The sequence below is a fragment of the Pomacea canaliculata genome, linkage group LG8 (assembly GCF_003073045.1).
Source record: "Pomacea canaliculata isolate SZHN2017 linkage group LG8, ASM307304v1, whole genome shotgun sequence".
NCBI classification, from domain to species: Eukaryota; Metazoa; Mollusca; class Gastropoda; order Architaenioglossa; family Ampullariidae; genus Pomacea; species Pomacea canaliculata.
The window spans coordinates 11,269,963-11,287,169 of record NC_037597.1 but is presented as its reverse complement, the minus strand read 5'-3'; the positions used below and the strand labels follow the sequence as shown (position 1 = coordinate 11,287,169).

Genomic DNA, 17,207 nt, shown 5'->3' with positions numbered 1-17,207 from the left:
TGATCGGCTCAACTTGAATAGACCTCTGCTCTCTTCGTGTAGTATTAGTAATAATAATGCATTCAAGCATAGCTTTATGATTAGCATCCTTGTTTACCATTTACCAAACTATGTGAATTTCTGTCTCTCTTACTTTGGACCCTTATTTGGTGATGATTGATAAACAAAATAACAATTGAAGGATTTTATGCTCTTCCCCTTCCATTCCAACCCTTCCTCGCTGTCACTGATTCTTTGTTTTCTTCTTGCTGCCGTTGGTCGCGATTACAGGATTTCGCTGAACGGAATAAACTCGACCTGGCGAGATACGATCTCTCGATTTTAATAAAGTGGAGCTGGAGGCGGGGGAAGTAAACGCGCACTATAATAGGTGTGCAGTTTGCGTGAGTAAGTTTATTTACATATCAAGGACTTCCTAAATTCATGCAGATGAGATTGGCTAGGACTTTGTACATCAAAAGACCCCCGAAAGTGTCTCCAGGTCTGCAAAAATAAAAAAGAAAAAAAAATCCATTGCGAAAATTGTGATGTTGTGCTGTTAATATTCTTTGAACGATTGTTAAATTTTTAACATGAGGTCTTTTTTTAATTATTATCCAGAATGACAGTCGTCTAATCCCTCTGCAAAAGCATCCCATCATCAATATCCCAGTTTTGCTTGTGGCTGCTGCTCATCATCTTCATGTCGACCACGCTCAACGTGCTGCACGTGCTAATGGGGGGCCACGGGCGAGACGTCAACCTGGGCGAGCGGGAAATCATTCTCGGCCATGATGGCGACCCGCAGGCAGCGCTCGACCCGGCTTTGGCTGACTTCTGGTCCAGTTTCCCGTGCCCACCGCCCTGGAACCACGGGTTGTTGTTCCGAGTCAACTGGACGGCCTGCGTGGGACAAGCAGTGGGCGAGCGCCTCAAGTGGTTTATGGCCGACCGCTGCAACATCCGCTTTGACGGGAGCCAGCTGCTGCCGGACGACGCAAGCGAAGGAGGAGGACAGCAGGAGGAGGAGGAGCTGGAGCCCCCCGAGGCCTGCTCCCTCCCGTGCATTATCATGATCGCCCTAGCCAGCCTTGTCTTCGTCCTTCTGGTGGCCGGCGTCGTCTTCTGTCTGTGCAGGTGTGGCCAGTCTTCTTCCTTTCTTTATTCGTGTCTTCCGCATCTGTCTTCCTGTTGTCATTATCTATATTTCTAAAAAGTCTAACCAGGTGCCAATAATTTAAAAAAAAACTAGTTTTTCTGTGACGTCACTAGCTAGAACTTAGGTAAATTTTAAAAAGATTAATATTGACAATGCCTTTTGTAACAAACCAGTGTCATCGATATGTTCTGTAGATCGCTCATGCTTGACCGGGCTAGCATTCATTTTGTAATCTGTTCGTCCGTCCAGTCCATGTTCTTCCCTCCCCACCTCTCTCTCTTTTCAGTGTGATTCACAAAGAGTGATCAGAAGATTTTTGGAGCTCTCTAAACTGCTTCTTTTACTTGGTCTCAGACTGCATCCGGCTGCTTAAAATTTCTTAGTGACACACCTCGCCCAAGTGTTTCTGCAGCTTTCTCTTTAAACACTGACCGGAGTAGTTGCATGTCAAGGTGTACTATGCAATGCTGTCACAGCCACCGTCATCCGTTCTTTCTTTCAACAAGAGAAAAATAATGGACTTCCAAAACAGCTGTAATGGTTTTCCACTGTACTGCCAGGAAATAAATAAACATCGCAGCTGGTCAATAAGAAGCGAACAGAAATGATACAGACACAACTTTACATCTAGGACCAGTCCCGCTCAACTCACTTCTCATCATTTCTCGAAACGCCCTTTAGTCAATCCACGGCGGTGCTCGAAACAGCTCTGAGTCACCCACAGTCTGAGTTGATGTATATATACATTCATTACAAAGCGTACCTCAGTCAATACACGAAGGTACTTACACGTATATCAATAGCTCGTTCTGAACCATTCAAGTGAGTTCTCTACACCAGAGTTCTACGATGGTTGAAAGATGTAACAGCTGGGCGCTTAGTCTCCAGAATACTATTGTAAGATGCCGCAGGTGTGCGTGGAAACATCTATTACCCTAATTTAAAAACACACTAACAAACTTATTCCACTTAACTAGCTATCACTTTCTTTCCAGCGGTCAGTTGCAGGACATTACTAATTTTAAAGACTTTAGCCTTTAATCTTCTTGGATAATCTGTTTTATGGAAACACATCACACAATCCATTTCTATAACTTATAAAATTGTCTTAATTAAGACAAAACAGCTAAAACCAGATGTTCGTTGGCCCGTTTTGCCTGTATGCATGTGCAGCGCATTTAAAATAGCACAGGAAAGATTTTTGAAAGGCTTGAAAAATTTTCTCCATTAGAAACATGTGCAACTACCTCCTGGTTTTTCTCTTTAAGTTCAAAGTAAGCAAAGTCGCTTTTCCAGTTGTCGTTTCTTGCTGAAGTAACATTAATCCTACATCGCGGCTGCAAAAATAAAGCAAGACGATGAAAGCTAAGTGAGCTCCTGATGCTTGAAATTTCCCGGCACGCTCTGCCTGCGCCTGGCTCCTACACCTTTTTACTGTACTCTGGAGGAGAGAACATCTGTCAGTTGCCACTACATTGTTGGGAAAGTGGATAGCCGAGTGTAACATCACTGGCCTCCGTATCACTGGCAGCTGAAAGTATAAGTTTCACAATTCGCCTTGTCCTTATTAGGTGTGCGAAGACTTGTCTGGCATTATATACAGCTTCGCACACCTCCTCTCCCGATTGATGAAGTTTACAGTCCTTCCTGTTTATTTTGTTCAAACAGAAAAGAGGAGCCATCAAGTTCCAAAATGCGTCCATACTGAGGATACAAGTATTTAATAATAAAAAGTATCAGATTTATAGCATCAGACATACACGAGAGTGAACTAGCACACTGTACTATTACAATAGAGACAAGCAAATTAAATAAAGACATAAAATAACCAAGAGAGTTAAACAGATTTCAAGGGTACAGTAAACATTTTACGTATTTCAAAAAAATCAAACAAGATAAACAATAAAATATAAACAATAAACAATAAAACAGTAATATAGAGGCGACTCCTGCTACTCCAACAGCGACACACGCTGACTAAAGGCGACACACGCCTGACACAACAAACTATGTGGCGACACACACCCTCAATAGCTTCTGCTACTCTACTGTTTACTCCCCACTACTCTGTGACTACAACTGCCACTGCTCTTAACACTCTCTTTCATTCAGGTCTTATATACACTGTACAAAAGTTATCTAGAGACATGCAGTATCTACTCGTTACACATGCGCTCTCTCACACACCGAACATTCCAGGTACCAAGTCAGTGTCAGTCACACTCGCTCATGCACTGACTAGAATGATCCAGGCGGCTGTCACCGGCAGGTCAGACGGGGTCACATGCCGCATCAAAAACGCTAACGGCTACCACATTTAACTCGTAACACTTCACACATAGCGATGAGCTGACATCAAAACCGGAAGCAGTTAATCGGATACTTGCGATGAAGGGCACATAGATGCACATATGCAGTGTTATCAACTTTAGGAGGTGACTGTAGTTTACAAGCCAGCTTTCACAGAGATTTTTCTTCAGGCACAGAAAAAAAGACTGCATACTTTTACTCTAAAGAACGTCTTTTAAATTTTTTCTCCCGTTTAGGCATCCCTTTGATTTTCAACACCATTTTTGTGACATGCCGAGCAGGCGTCGCGGAGAAGACATCATTAGCGCCAAGGTTCAGCTTTCGAGACATCCTCGCAGCTCTGTCTATTTCCAGGCTTGCAAAGTGAGCCATTGTGGATGCAGACGTGTATCCGTATGTCTCAAATTTGCAATTCTTATGATTTACTTATTTATTTTTGGTAAAAGCGCTGCGTTCGCTGATTTCAGCACGCAAAGTTCGTCTGCTTCAAACAAAAAAAAAATGAAAAAGTGATTCTAGTGAAATTACTGGAAGGAATTGTTCTTTCGTGGCTTTTTTTGTTGTTGTTGTCGTTGTTGTAATAATCGCTTTTTGTTTGTGCATTTTTTTAGGTTAACAGCATCATTCGTATCAGACTGTGGTTGTGTTGCAGGCCAGCAGTGTGCTGGAAGCCTTACTTAATGACTGTCTATACTTGATAAACTGCAAACTTTGACCTTGTGTGTGATCGGATCGCAGGTGCAACTTTATTCGACCATGTTTCCCTCTTTTCCCATTCTTTCAAGCTGCCACATAAATGAGATTCACTGATACTGCCTCGATCTATTGTCAAAAGCAAGAAAGGGAGATGAGAGCTGTTGTCTCTTTTCTCCATCTTTGATTACATACATTATCAACCGTTTTTACTGTCACCAACGTGCTAAGAAAAAGCGAGTGTAAACATAATTTTTGCAGTATTGCAGTTTTTTCGTTATTGTGTTATAGTATTTGAGTACTGCGCCGTAGTATCTACGAAACAAAGAAAACTCGCTCGTGTGTATACACCCAGACATTCTAGAGAAAGGTTCTGCAGACATGCTGGAGAGAAGTGCTGCGCTGTTGTCGACACCCCGATGTTTATCGCGTGCTGGCATTGACATAAACAACTGCCACAGTCGCGCTGACCAATAAATCTCAGAGAAATATTGCACCAACGCATATGCCCATCAAAAGACCCAAACATTCAGATAATTACAAGGGGGATGTCTGAGGTGGGTCAAGGAAAGGAAGCAAGACATGAGGTATTGCTCGGCCTTGTGTCTACAGCCTAACCTCCGTTGTGTCGACTGCTAGATACCCCATGACATGACCAGTATGATTTGAAGGTGGGGGTAGACGAAGACGAAGTTGCTGCCAAAATATAGAAGTCAGAAAAAAGGACTAAAAGAAGGGGCATTAGGGCACCATCTTCATGGCATGCTGACGATGTAAACTGGCAGCCATTGTAAGTGCTGGTCTTTCTGTCAATTCTGTGTCAGGTCTTGTATTTTGTCTTCCTTCGCTAGATTCTCTGCCGAGGGTAAGGATAGGCGTGGGAGAGTTCCCGATTGATTGCGCGCGCGTGTGTGTGTGTTTGGGGTAGGTCATGGGTTTGCAGTCAGCTTACTGAATGTAATTTTGGAACCGTAGTTGGGTGGAGAAAAGAGAGAGATGCTACTAATTACATTCTACTGCTGACAGAAAAAGCATGCAACTAGGGGGCTATCACTGTACTCGGTGCCAGACGACGATTCCAGCGATGCGTCCCAGAAAGACAGAGACAAGAGGGCGAGTTGGGAATGATTGATGTTACACACTGTACCGCATGTACATCCTGAGAGGGCGGGGTAGATTCTAGACATAAATATTCAAGTCAGGAACCAGCTATTTGTTGAATGCGGCTGGAAATGTAAGAGCTAACTCATCAGCGGGGGCATTTGTTGCGCTAACCCGCACGGTTAGGAAGAAAACAAATATGTTGGTAGTGCTTTGATGCCCTGTTTCACCTGTTGCCCGCCTGCGGTACAAACTTGAGTTGTTTTGTGATGTGGAACCCAAGAGGCTGGAAACTCAAGCACGGCAGTCTCTCAAATGAACTGTAGCCAAGCATTGCATGCGTTCTCTTGTCGAGATGAAGGGATGGATGAGCGGGAGAATGGTGGAAGCTCCAGGGGGAGGTCTCTGCTAGGCACATGTCTGAAGGTAAGCAGCGAGCCGTTACCTCGGGGGCTCCTGGCTATATCCTTGTGATAGAGTGCCACCTCTTCTTATCACCTTTATTCGGCAAGGGTCTCCTGCAACACGAAGTATCCACTATGAGCGCGTGTGTGCTGGGAGCTCATCTTTATTATCTTTTTTCAATATACAAGCGTACAGATGATTATTAAGACTCCTTTATTTAAATAAAAAAACAGGTTACATTCATTACTAAGACTTTTTATGTTATAAAACATGCAAAAATATTGCGTTTGAAGTTACTTCTCTCCTTTTGTTATTCGCTGATTACACGCGAAACTGCGGGCCAGAGAGCAGCAAGACACAACAGCACGATGTTACCATTAGAACGGGTTCTGGGTGTGCATTTTCTGCTGAAGGGGAGGTGGGTGGAGGTTGTAAACATGTCATGCGGCCAGTGAGCGGTTGCCCAACACTTTGTTAAATTTAAACCAGTTTATGCTTTAAATCATTTTACTTAAATCAGTGAAAATAGATCACCACAAAACACGACCGGCCAACTTGTCCCCCTGCAAGATAAGAGCCCAGTGAAGAGATCATAGAAACTTTTTTTACACAAATACCTTGGTAATAAAACAAGTCTGTTATGTCTTAACGTATAGTTTGCAACAACTTGTTTTTATTAAATCGTGGACTTAAATTTAAGCCACTCTTTGCTGGTAAATACTTCTGCGTAAACACTTTTTTCTGAGGCTGATTATCATAACTGCGGTCATAGCTGCCACGAAAGTTTCAACATGTTTATAAAAGCTTCGAGCTTAAATTAAGAATTTTAAAGTTTTTCCTTCAAGAAGAGAAAAAAACACTGAAAACGTTGCTGAAATGCCTGTGCAACACCTCTTAATGGCGTGGTTGTGAGTTTTAAACTTTTCTTCTTGAAAACAATTTACAGACATGTGCAACCTGCTCAGCAAAAAGGTTTTTCACCGGCGCTGTGTAGCAATTTTAATTCATGAGAACAATGTTTTGTGCGTTAATCACCCCCATGCCGGTTTCCGATCTTAGTCTACATCCAAATATGCATGTGAACTCAACCCTGTCTATATCTCTACCTCTATCTCTACCTGAATGTCTGACTCTTCCTCTGTTTATGTCTGTATCTCTACCCCTATCTCTATCTCTACATCTCTGTCTCAACCTCTATTTCTACATGTCTACTTCTGTCTCTACCTCTGCCTTTCTAATCTCTTTCTCTATCTCTACACCTCTTTCCCTACCTCTACCTTTACATCTCTGTCTCTACGCCTACCTCTATCTCTATCTCTACCTCTTCCTCTGTCTCTACTTCTGTCTCTGTCTACCTCTCTATTGACATCTACATTTACATCTACCTCTATGTCTACATATCTACACCTCTTTCCCTGCCTCTAGCTTTTATCTCTGCATCTCTGTCTCCACCTTTATCTTCCACACCTACATTTACAAACATAGATCTTTACCAGTTGCATTCTGATCGAGAAGCCTCCGCATCATCACAGTGAGCTCTACCATAATTTCATGGATTTCAAGGAAGCTTTTGATCGAGTCTGGCACAAGAGGCTTTGGCAGGTGATGAGAAATTAAAATTCGAAGTGGTGTCTCGTTTGAACTATCGGAATGTCCTCAAAAATCAGGAGGGGGAGATGGTGGGTGTTCGTTAGGGTGGCATTTCCTTTCCGGTACTGGTCAACATTTTCCCAGAAAACACACGCTAGAAACTCTCCGTGGTCACCACACCTCCATCGGCAAGAAACCTATGGCAGTCTGCGCTTTGCAGACCTGTTGGCGGGCAGCAACAGTAAGCTGCAAGACCTCGCAAACAAACTGGAGGACAAGTGGCTCACTATGGCCACCGCTCATCAGATCCCTCTGACGACAGGTATCTCCCAGCCAACCCACGGGTAGGTCCTCGTGTTTCGGCAACGGCTGGTGAAAGGATAGATGATGATGAGTAGTTGTTATACTTTGCCACAGATTCCAGAGTTTCTGAGAGTTTATAGGTTATAGGAATGTGAAAAATTTTGTTGGCACGCATATTAACCTTTGCTGTATGTGGATTGTATCTACCTTTGGCGAGACCTACAACTCGCTTGGATGGCCTGCTTCACGCGCAGTGGTTGTGTGCAGCCTGCACCGTCTGCTCGCTGTTACCAGTGTTACCACCCACAAACTCTGCTTCTTTTGAGGACTGACTCTCGTTAAGCAGAGAGGTAATATCGCACGTAAACCTGACTACTTCCTTTCTCCTGTAACTATCCCCACTCATTGTCCCCACGTGACACCAGCTCGCGTGAATGTCTGAGCAGTAAATAAGGATGGAGGCCGCTAAACACCACTTGTGATGCCGACATCTGCTGAGTCATGTCCGGAGTCGTGACACAACATGCAAACCTGCGACAGTTAGCTCCCGTTACCCTCTTTTTTATAAATGCGAAAGAAAGTTGTTTTCTTGGCAAGCAGCACTGGTTGTTTCTTATCTTGGTTCACATCTAATACGAAAGCAATGTTTATAGCACTGGCCTAGATCATGCCGGGCTCCTATTTCGCCTCAAAAGCGGTTGCGTGTGCATTCTGCTTGGTAAAGATCATACCTGAGATTTACGTTATAGAGAAACAAAAAACAACAACAAAAATCCTGCCAAAAAAAAATGAGGCAGGCGAGAATACACTTTCTTATAACAATCATGCTAAAAACGCAACACATTGCAAACAACACAATGTAAAACACTTTATAACACTGAAGATGTCAATGTTCTTAATATTGCAATACTCAACACTTTTAACATTGGGTATAACTTATAGTCAAATGCTTTGTGATACAAGACTGCATTATATTGTTGTATACTGACATTTGCCGACATCGGCAGTGAACGTGTGTTGAAACTAATCATTCATAGCTGCAACACTAAATTAGAACAGTTTACATTTAATACTTTGAAAACTGCACTACTTTATTAGAACAATTCACACTTAATATTTCACTAATTGCAGCTCTATATTGAAACTTCACACTTCTTTGCTAACAGCAACACTATATAAAAACAGTTTTCATCAATACTTTACTTAGTATTTCCTTCTACTACAATTCTCCATTTTGTTCCAACGCTTTATGTTAGCGTTTGATTAATGGATTTAAGAGGGGAAAGCTCTTTTCTTTCTTGTCATAAAAAAGATGTTTTCAGTTGGGAGGAGTGGATAATCTGGTGGTTAGTGCAGTGATGCGAGAACCGGAAGGCGCGCACACCAGTCGACTCGATACCCGTGTGACGTAACCGACTTCCCCGTTGACCTCTGTGCAATGGGTACTCCTGGCCACGTCAATGATTGAGGAAAATATGGAAACGAGGGAGAAGAGATGAGCACAGAGCTGGCCCGGAGATAATTTCTCCTTCCAGCATAATGTAAAGGGACTAACCCTTTTTTTCAAAAAATGTATTATTTTTATTATTTAAAAAAAATCAGGATGTAATCTGAGGAGCTGGGAAAATTAGCTTTCTTTTTACTCGGCACGCTCGCAAATCGCCGTTTCTGCATGTGGCTTTTATTTATTTTATTTTATTTTTTATTCTGCTAGCTCGTTGCCAGTCTTTCTCTCTCTCTCACACCACAAACACACACAGATTGCTCTGTGACAATTTGAAAAGGCAAGGCAAACTGATAAATGCGCGTAAACTCTTCCCATCATGAAGTGCGGACGGTCCTTTCTTCCAGCCTGGTGTAAACTGAGTCGCATGGTTACACGCCTTGTTTTATGCAGATATGACGAGTTAGTCCCTGGAGAACTGTCGGCCTGGTGCGTGGTGTCTGTTTTGGTTTGTAATGACTCGTCAGGGCAAAAGCAGCTCCATCATTTGGACTTGCTCCATGCGGACTTTCTAACCAACTTGTAGTTGGCTCCAGTGCAAGTGCGCGATTGCATAGAGAGAGAGAGAGCTAAGGTTGTTTCACGTGCGCTGGCTTCGTGAGTCATCAAACACAAACTTTGATTATTTAGTTATTTGTTACCTTACCTAGTTTTAGTACACACAATCTGTCACAGGGCGTTGAGTTTAGTTGTAATGTTTTAAAATCACATTAATTAGGCAGTAGTTATATCCGGTATATACTCATACATTTCAGTCTGGTTCTGTAAGCTCTGTATATCAAGGTTTGAAAGTTAGATGGTGAGTTAGAAATGTCTTTTGGCTTCAGCTTATCAACAGCTCTCAACTTTCGAACAATTGGGAGAATACTTTTAAAAATTGTACAAACAAATTTAATTTACAAAGACATTTTATCTAATTGTACATACTTTTGCCGTAGATGTAATCCTCCTCGTTTCAGGAAATGAACCGTCATTTCTTATCACCTTTATGTACAGAGATATTGCATATATGAATTATTCTAAGTGTAGGAATCGTAGTCCACACTGTTTTCTCTTGGTTTCACAATGGTAACATAGTTACACGGAATGTTTAAAGAAATAAACAAAAACACAAAAATCTAAGTTTTCTGTTACATGAACAGTTATTTGACAGTGGAATAGTACTGATACTGTAAAATACCATACGATAAGGGGTGGAAGGAATAAAAACAATGTGCTTGTGCGTCCTACTAGTAATGTTGCATGCCTTTATATTCCTTTCCTTACTAAAAGGTTGCTGTAATTTGTAAATGACTAAGCCAACTTCTAGAAACTGACTCTGTAGTTAGTAAAGGAGACTTCTTGCTGTAGTCCGATAGTATGGCTTGTTAGATGTTGGTGTTGTACGTTGAGTCAGCAATAGACGATGTGTCAGAGCGAGCTGCTCCAACACTGTGAAAAAGCAGGCAGAAAAATGACCTGCCGGAGGCTAGACCTGAACCCGTGACCCACAAACCTCATTGTCAGGGACAAGCACCACGCCGTCCCCAACCCACCCAGTGTGAAGGTCGATGTGAAAGGTATAAAAGGATACAAAGGCAATGTTGTTCACACGATAAAAGGCACGTTTTCTTTCTTTCCACCAATGTCGAAAGCGATGTGAGTTTTTTTTTTCTTTTTGAGACACGGGCTACTGCGTGTTTTCCCGAGAGATGTGCTGTTCGATCAGCTCTCGCCACAATCCTGCTTCTCCTGCAGCAAGTCCGTCTCGGAGGCACGTGATTTAGTTACCAGTTATCTCCCCTCTAATGGCATTGCTCTTCTCACCCATCACCGAGAGTCAGCCTCGGGTACGCTAATGCAGAATGCACATCGGTGGCGGTGGGAGGGGAGATGGGAAGGAAGGACACTTATACCCCTTTTTCTCCTGACTCTGAAGCTGTTCTCGGACAACACGCCATTTTGACTGGGTTTTGTCATTAATATTATGGGCCTGCATCTACCAGGAAAGGTTATCTAAAGTACAGCAAAACTTCCAGCGTACAGTTATTCCGCACACTCACCACTAAATCTTGACGACTGAAGTTGCTCTTTTACCGTCTGACGAGCTCATTAGCAAGATAATTGGCCAGTTATCTTACACGATAATACTCTGGTACACCTCTTCTCTCTTTTTTTTTCTCCCTGTCTCTCCTTTTCTTTTCTTTTTGTCTCTCTCTCTCTCTTTCTCTCTCTTGTTCATCAGCATATCTATTTTACTCGTTTTATACATTTCTCTCTCGTACTCTCCGATGCTAAAGTCGTCAGCTTAGCAGGTTCAAAGTTACCCCAGTTGACTGGTAACATGCTTTTAAGGGGCTGGGAAAGGGAAGGCAGGTAGAGGAATGAGAAGAGATAGACTCCTCCCTCACAAAAAGCTAGCCTAGAGAAAGTTTGGGGGGTTCTGACACATCACCCCCAACGACCTAAAGGTTTGGAAACTTTTTAACCTTTTTTTATTAGTGCGTTTCCTCCCTTGACTAACTCAAGTGCGGAGGTCTTGAACCGAACATTGTATACTGTGATGAACCTCCCTCAAGGGCCTTCAACGTTAAGAATTCATAACAGTTACTATTAGTACTAATTAATATCATCTCATTCTGTAAAGGAAACCCGAAATTCACCACCGCAACACGGACTTTTTATGCACCAAAAGCCTAGGAAAAAAGAGATCTTCGTGTTTAAACATATTTGGTTTTTGTTTTAAAAGAGTGCTCGTATCTTTTGAAAGAAGAAAGAAAAACAAAAGGATCTCTTTATGCGCGAAATCGCCTTTTGATAGAAGGCACTTTCCTCTCCAATTATCCGGTCCCTTGTTAAGACAGTGCGCATGCGTGGGGAAGACATATCACGTGATCCTAACTGACTCCATCAGCACGTAGCCATAAAGTCGATGCTTTAATGCGCCGTGACTGCAACAACACGGTTAGACGCTCGTCAACGGCCTGTCTGGCCTCTCTCTCTCTGCCCTCATTCATTAGCAGGCGGCGCTGACCGTGAGCAAATGGACTTACAAACACTCGCCACAACTTTGATGTTTGCTTTAGTTGCAGTTGGCCACAATCATCGATCAGACTACATTTGTTCGCTTGCTCGCATGCGTGCGCTGGGCATGTTCCCGGGTGTTCCCAAACCAAACCTTTTACATACAATAAACGTGCTTTTTACATCTCTGATCGCTTTGTTTTTAAGGAACACCTAAGTATGTGTGTGTGGTGCCAATGGATTGCATGTAACTTAATTCCTTGGTCTCTCTGACTTTTTGCAGAACGCGACCTAAACACTCCAGTCCAACTCACCAGTCAGCGCTGAACGCCCACCCGGATCATGCTAAATACTACACAAGCTGTCACTATGCTTCGGCTCCAGTCATGACAAGACCTTTAGAGGTAAGTGTATGACTAGTGCTCTCGAGATGTTCACATGTAAGCTTGCCTGTCCGTGGTCTGAGAGCTTTATTTCTGTGTTGTTTAAGCTTCCTGAAACACATCACCAGCCTCCATCAAAATATAACTAGACTCCATGAAATATAAAGGCACATAAAGGGAACTCTGTGGAATGTCTTTATAAGTAATACGTTCGGGAAGCCAGAAACTTATAGTCAAAAACAGGTTTTACTGCAAGGTGAAGAAAAGCTAAAGATAGTAGATGAATGCGAGCGTGTCGACACTTCATTTCAAAAGACTTCACCGGAATGGAAGACTTTAGTGCGATCGACTCGACAGCTTATCTCCTCTCAGAATCTGCCTGTGGGAGGTGAACTTGAGGCGGTAACTAAACAAGTCATTCAGTGCCAAGTAACTTACTGCTCAAAATAGCTCTCAGTTTAATGAAAGTTTGATGGATGTGGTCTCACACCGCATTCACTTCGTAAAGTGTTGACTATCATCCATTTAGTCTCTCACGGAACCGTTTTACTTCCACGAGCTCAGCCATTGTATCTACCGGACTATTTTGTGTAGTTTGTATGGCGTGGATGGGGATCTACAAAGTCAGCAGGTGGGTCTAGTAGGGTATTCACAGCAAGAACCGGTTCATTTATGACTCGTCACATCCGTGTGAGTGCGGATGAGAAAGAGTAGGTGGGTAAGTGAGCAAGTGTACGTGGAGGTGAATGACCTAGTAGGTGAGAGCGGTTGAGTGAGCAGATAAGTAGTGGGTGAGATGGTGGGCAAGTGAATAGGTGGATTGGTGGTGGGTATTTGAATTTCGGGTATGTAGTTGAGTGGGTGGATGGGTAGGTGATTGGGTAGGTGGGTACGTGAGCGAGTTAGGTGAGGCTCATCTTTGAGGCTCATTTTCAACAGTTCTGTCTGGCAGCATTCGTATGCTGCAACTGAAAAGTCTAGAAAAAAAGTCCCTCCTCTAACGATTTAATGGAGGTGGTGGAGGTTATCCTTCTTAATGAGTGCACCAAGAACCTGTCTAGGAAGCCAGAGATAATGGACCAAAAGTGACAACTTCTTGACTTCCAAGCCATCTTCCTGTGTCACTCGATTCTACCCGCATTGCTGGTTTCTTCTTTAGTTCAAGTCAGCTCAGGGGAGATAACATTAAAAACGGCTTGACGATACGATGGTTAATTCACCACAGTTACCTCTTTTTTCTTTCGCAACCGAAAGGTAGACACCAACACAGCTTTGTCATTTAGAACTGTTGTTTTCTCAGCGTTCAGTATATCAACATGCAGGGGATTCTATCCTTACTACTCGATGTCTTCCTGCCACTTAATATGTCCTGTGCGCTCTCTTCATTCAGCCGTTACACGATTAATGTTGAGTCTAACATTATTTCAAACAATAGGTAACTCAAAAGAATGGACTTTAGGAACGGGCGCTTGTTTATAAACTTTATGGTGTTTGTGCCACTGTGTCTAGGGAGGGGGGGAAGGGTTGCTTTGTGTGTGTTTTGATGTGACAAAGTTCTCATCTCCCGGTTGTCTTTTGTGGCAGACGACGATGCGCGGCGACAGACCGGAAACCCGGCTCCTGACGAGTGCCTGCAGCCACCCAGCGCCCTACCACGAGCAATGTCTACATGTGCAAAGACACGTGCACCCGGCGGGTGGGCGCAGCAGCCACGAAGCCTTGATCTCTCTGATGACGGGTGGCGGCCTCTCCGAGCCGCAGTTGCCAAATGCGGGGCCGGTCCGCCAGGGGGAGCTGCCCATCCCGCCCAGCCGAAGCGTGTTGAGCTACCGACGCCTGGACGGTGATTACGTCTCCTCCAGCGCCAGCCAGACCAACAGCGACCGCTCCCACATCTACGAGTCCATCGGGGACGGTGTCGAGTCCCCTCGCAGCGCAGCGTATGGCGGCACGGAAGGGAGCAGCGGCACCTACATCCATCACCACGACTTGTCGCTGCTGGGAGGTCAAGATGACTGCTCGAGGTGCGCGCCCCCAGCAGCAGTTCTCGCAGATTTCTGTGAGTGCGACTGCGGCGGCGTTGCGCAAGCTCACCACACCGGCATGTACGACTTTAGCATGCTGCCGGGACAGCTGGATGGTTACTATAGCGACAGGAGCACGCAGACCCTTCCCATAAGGCCCCTGCGTCACGCGAGGGACCAGGAGTCGCCGGTCGGTGGCCAGCTCGGGTTTGACCTCGATGATCCCAGCCGATCCCAGTCCAGGTTGTCAAATCGCTCACGCCGGCGCACCTCGTCCAGCAGCCACCACAGCGACAGGAGCGCTGGGTGCCGAGATTCTGGGCACAGACGGAACATACCCGCTCTCCACCCAAACTACTTTGACCCACCCGAACCTCCAGAACCGGATTTCTCCACCTCCTCATGACCATACGCAGTAGAAAATGAGAGGACGTCAGACTGATCAGCAAAACAGAATAGTCCCATCTGACCTTTTATCTTAGCCAAAAGATTTAAATAAAAAAAGACGAGTTGAAGATTTACAGAAGGTAGAAAGTATGTTGAGCTTACCAGGCATGCAAAAAATTGCTGTGCATTGGAAAGTAAGAGTACATAAGCATGGAGCTCAAAGAGCACACCGAATTCGTAGTCTGTGGGTGAGTTCCAGCGCTTAACCAAAATATGAAGTTGTCGAAGAAAAACAAACTCAATCAGGACGTGAGGCGAGATTTCCAAGACAATGTCAAATCCTAATCATACTTGTTATGTGAAGTTATGCAGTACACCAAACTAGAGTTTTGCCTAGATGTCTAACAAAAAGTATGAAAACGAGAAACCAACGTTCTTAGGTTTTAAAAAAATATCTTGACGAGAATATGTAGTTGAAAGTAGTCCCCTTGAATCAAGAGATTTTTTATTGAAATTATATTTTTAAATTTGAAGGCTCTTCGCGGAAGTTAGTTTTATCACCGCTGTTTCTTTTAACAAGTTGTTTATTGAATAACTTTTACAAAGGAAAACCTTTCCAGCAGAATGACTTGTGTTGTTGTTCTTTACATGGATACATTACTGTTGTAACAAATTTTGCGTGTGAAAGATGAACACTTAATTTTACTACTTCAATTTATTTTACCAAACTCTGACCTGGCATACAAAAAGTGCTTCCGGACACGTTTACCCGAACCCATCTCCCTACATTTAGAGTTCTACAATCAAGCAAATAATGCGTTTGTAGATGTAAAAGAAAGAGCAAAACAAACTTCTTCACTTGAATACAAATTTAGCTATAAAATTAAAGTATGAAAATATAGAATTGTGATATAACTGTACTGTTATTTGTGATATAACTGTACTCTTATTTGTTTAACCTTTAAGAGAAGCGCTTTGCTAACATGTACCTTCGGGTCATAAGGTCAAAGAAATTTTGCACTGCTTTGAGTTTCAGTTTCTCCACAAGGAGATCGTGATTCACTTGAAAGTTCTGCTCCTGGAAACGGCAGAGAATATGATACATCGCACGCGTGTGGGTTAATCAAAGAGCACATTTCCTGTACGTGGTGTGTGACTACAACAAAGTTATGTTCACCTTTATGTAAGGACTATTTTGGGGTGACGCTTGCATGGACGGCTGAAAGACATTTTGTGGTGGCACTTACTGACGGCTGAAGTGTAGGACGCACGAGCGAGTGACATTTCTACAAATATTCTCACATGTGATTTATGACTCGCTTTATGGGCGTGACTCCACACGAAAGGCATTCTGGGTAGTTTACGTTTTGCGACTAATACATATGTCGGGTATCTATCTGGCTCAAAGCTTTGCGTGTTACGGCAAGTGTTTCTCTGGTCCTCGTCTCGTTTCTGGTTTCGGTGGTCCAAATGTTTTCTACTTGTGCTTCTCCAGCCACGCTGCGCATGGGCAAAGACTAACGAATCGCTTTGTCACACTTCCAAGTTAGGATGTACAAAGCTTACACTCAGTCTGGCAATGCCAGAGGGGCAGCGTACAATCACTTTTACTGCCAGGCACGGAATTTGCACCTGATATTTTTTTTCTTTTTGTGTAACAGTATCAGATATCTATAAAAACCCGAAAACTACACTTATACGAATTCTTACCTGGCTTATTTAAGTACCTTTTTAGATTTCTTTAAGCTGAGCTTGCAACATCCGGGACAAAGTATTGACCAAGCATACAGAGACATCTATGACGAAGTGCTAGTAGTGTCCAACACTATGTGTTAGTCTAACACATCGGAAGCGCCCTACAGTAGGTGTTGTAGACTGTGTTGATTAGCCTCGCCACGAGTAGCTTTAGCTCGCCACACTCTCATAGAGCAATGACCAGGAGTAGTTTGTTAAACCAGTTGACTCAAAGCTCCTTCTCTCTCGACAATCACATCTTTTTATGCTTAACTGAGCACGGCATTGTGCAGGTGATATGGGTGACCGATGGTTAAAAGTTGGAATAAACACAGTTTCTTTAGCTCTCGCCTTGGTTTTCATTGTTGGGTGTGTCATGAGTGCAGCTGTCGAGCAGTGGAGGATGACTGGGAGGGAGCGTGATTCTTGTCGCTGTTTAAATACAGAAAGTGGAGAGGAAGAGAGGAGCAGAATGAAGGGTTTGAGCTGTGGAGCTAATGACCGTCTGCTTTTCCTAGCCACCTACCCAAGCCGTGGTATAGTTCGAGAGGAAGGCCAGCAAACGACCCTTCTTTAAAGGATAAGAACACATCCTTTCAACGACCTACAAGTTCAAGCGACTGAAATTAAAT

The 17,207-nt window shown here is 43.6% G+C and overlaps 1 protein-coding gene across 4 annotated transcripts in view; it reads left to right on the top strand.

Annotated features, from left to right (window-relative positions):
• LOC112570442 overlaps positions 1 to 16,918 on the top strand; it is a 140,860-nt gene extending 123,942 nt beyond the window's left edge. For all 4 annotated transcript variants that reach the window (XM_025248859.1, XM_025248860.1, XM_025248858.1 and 1 more), the window contains 3 exons: positions 601 to 1,116; positions 12,331 to 12,451; positions 14,015 to 16,918. In XM_025248859.1, the coding sequence (XP_025104644.1) occupies positions 683 to 1,116; positions 12,331 to 12,451; positions 14,015 to 14,860 (1,401 nt within the window). In that variant the 5' untranslated portion in view covers positions 601 to 682 and the 3' untranslated portion in view covers positions 14,861 to 16,918. The remainder of the gene's footprint in view (positions 1 to 600; positions 1,117 to 12,330; positions 12,452 to 14,014) is intronic.
• Positions 16,919 to 17,207: the final 289 nt, after the last annotated feature.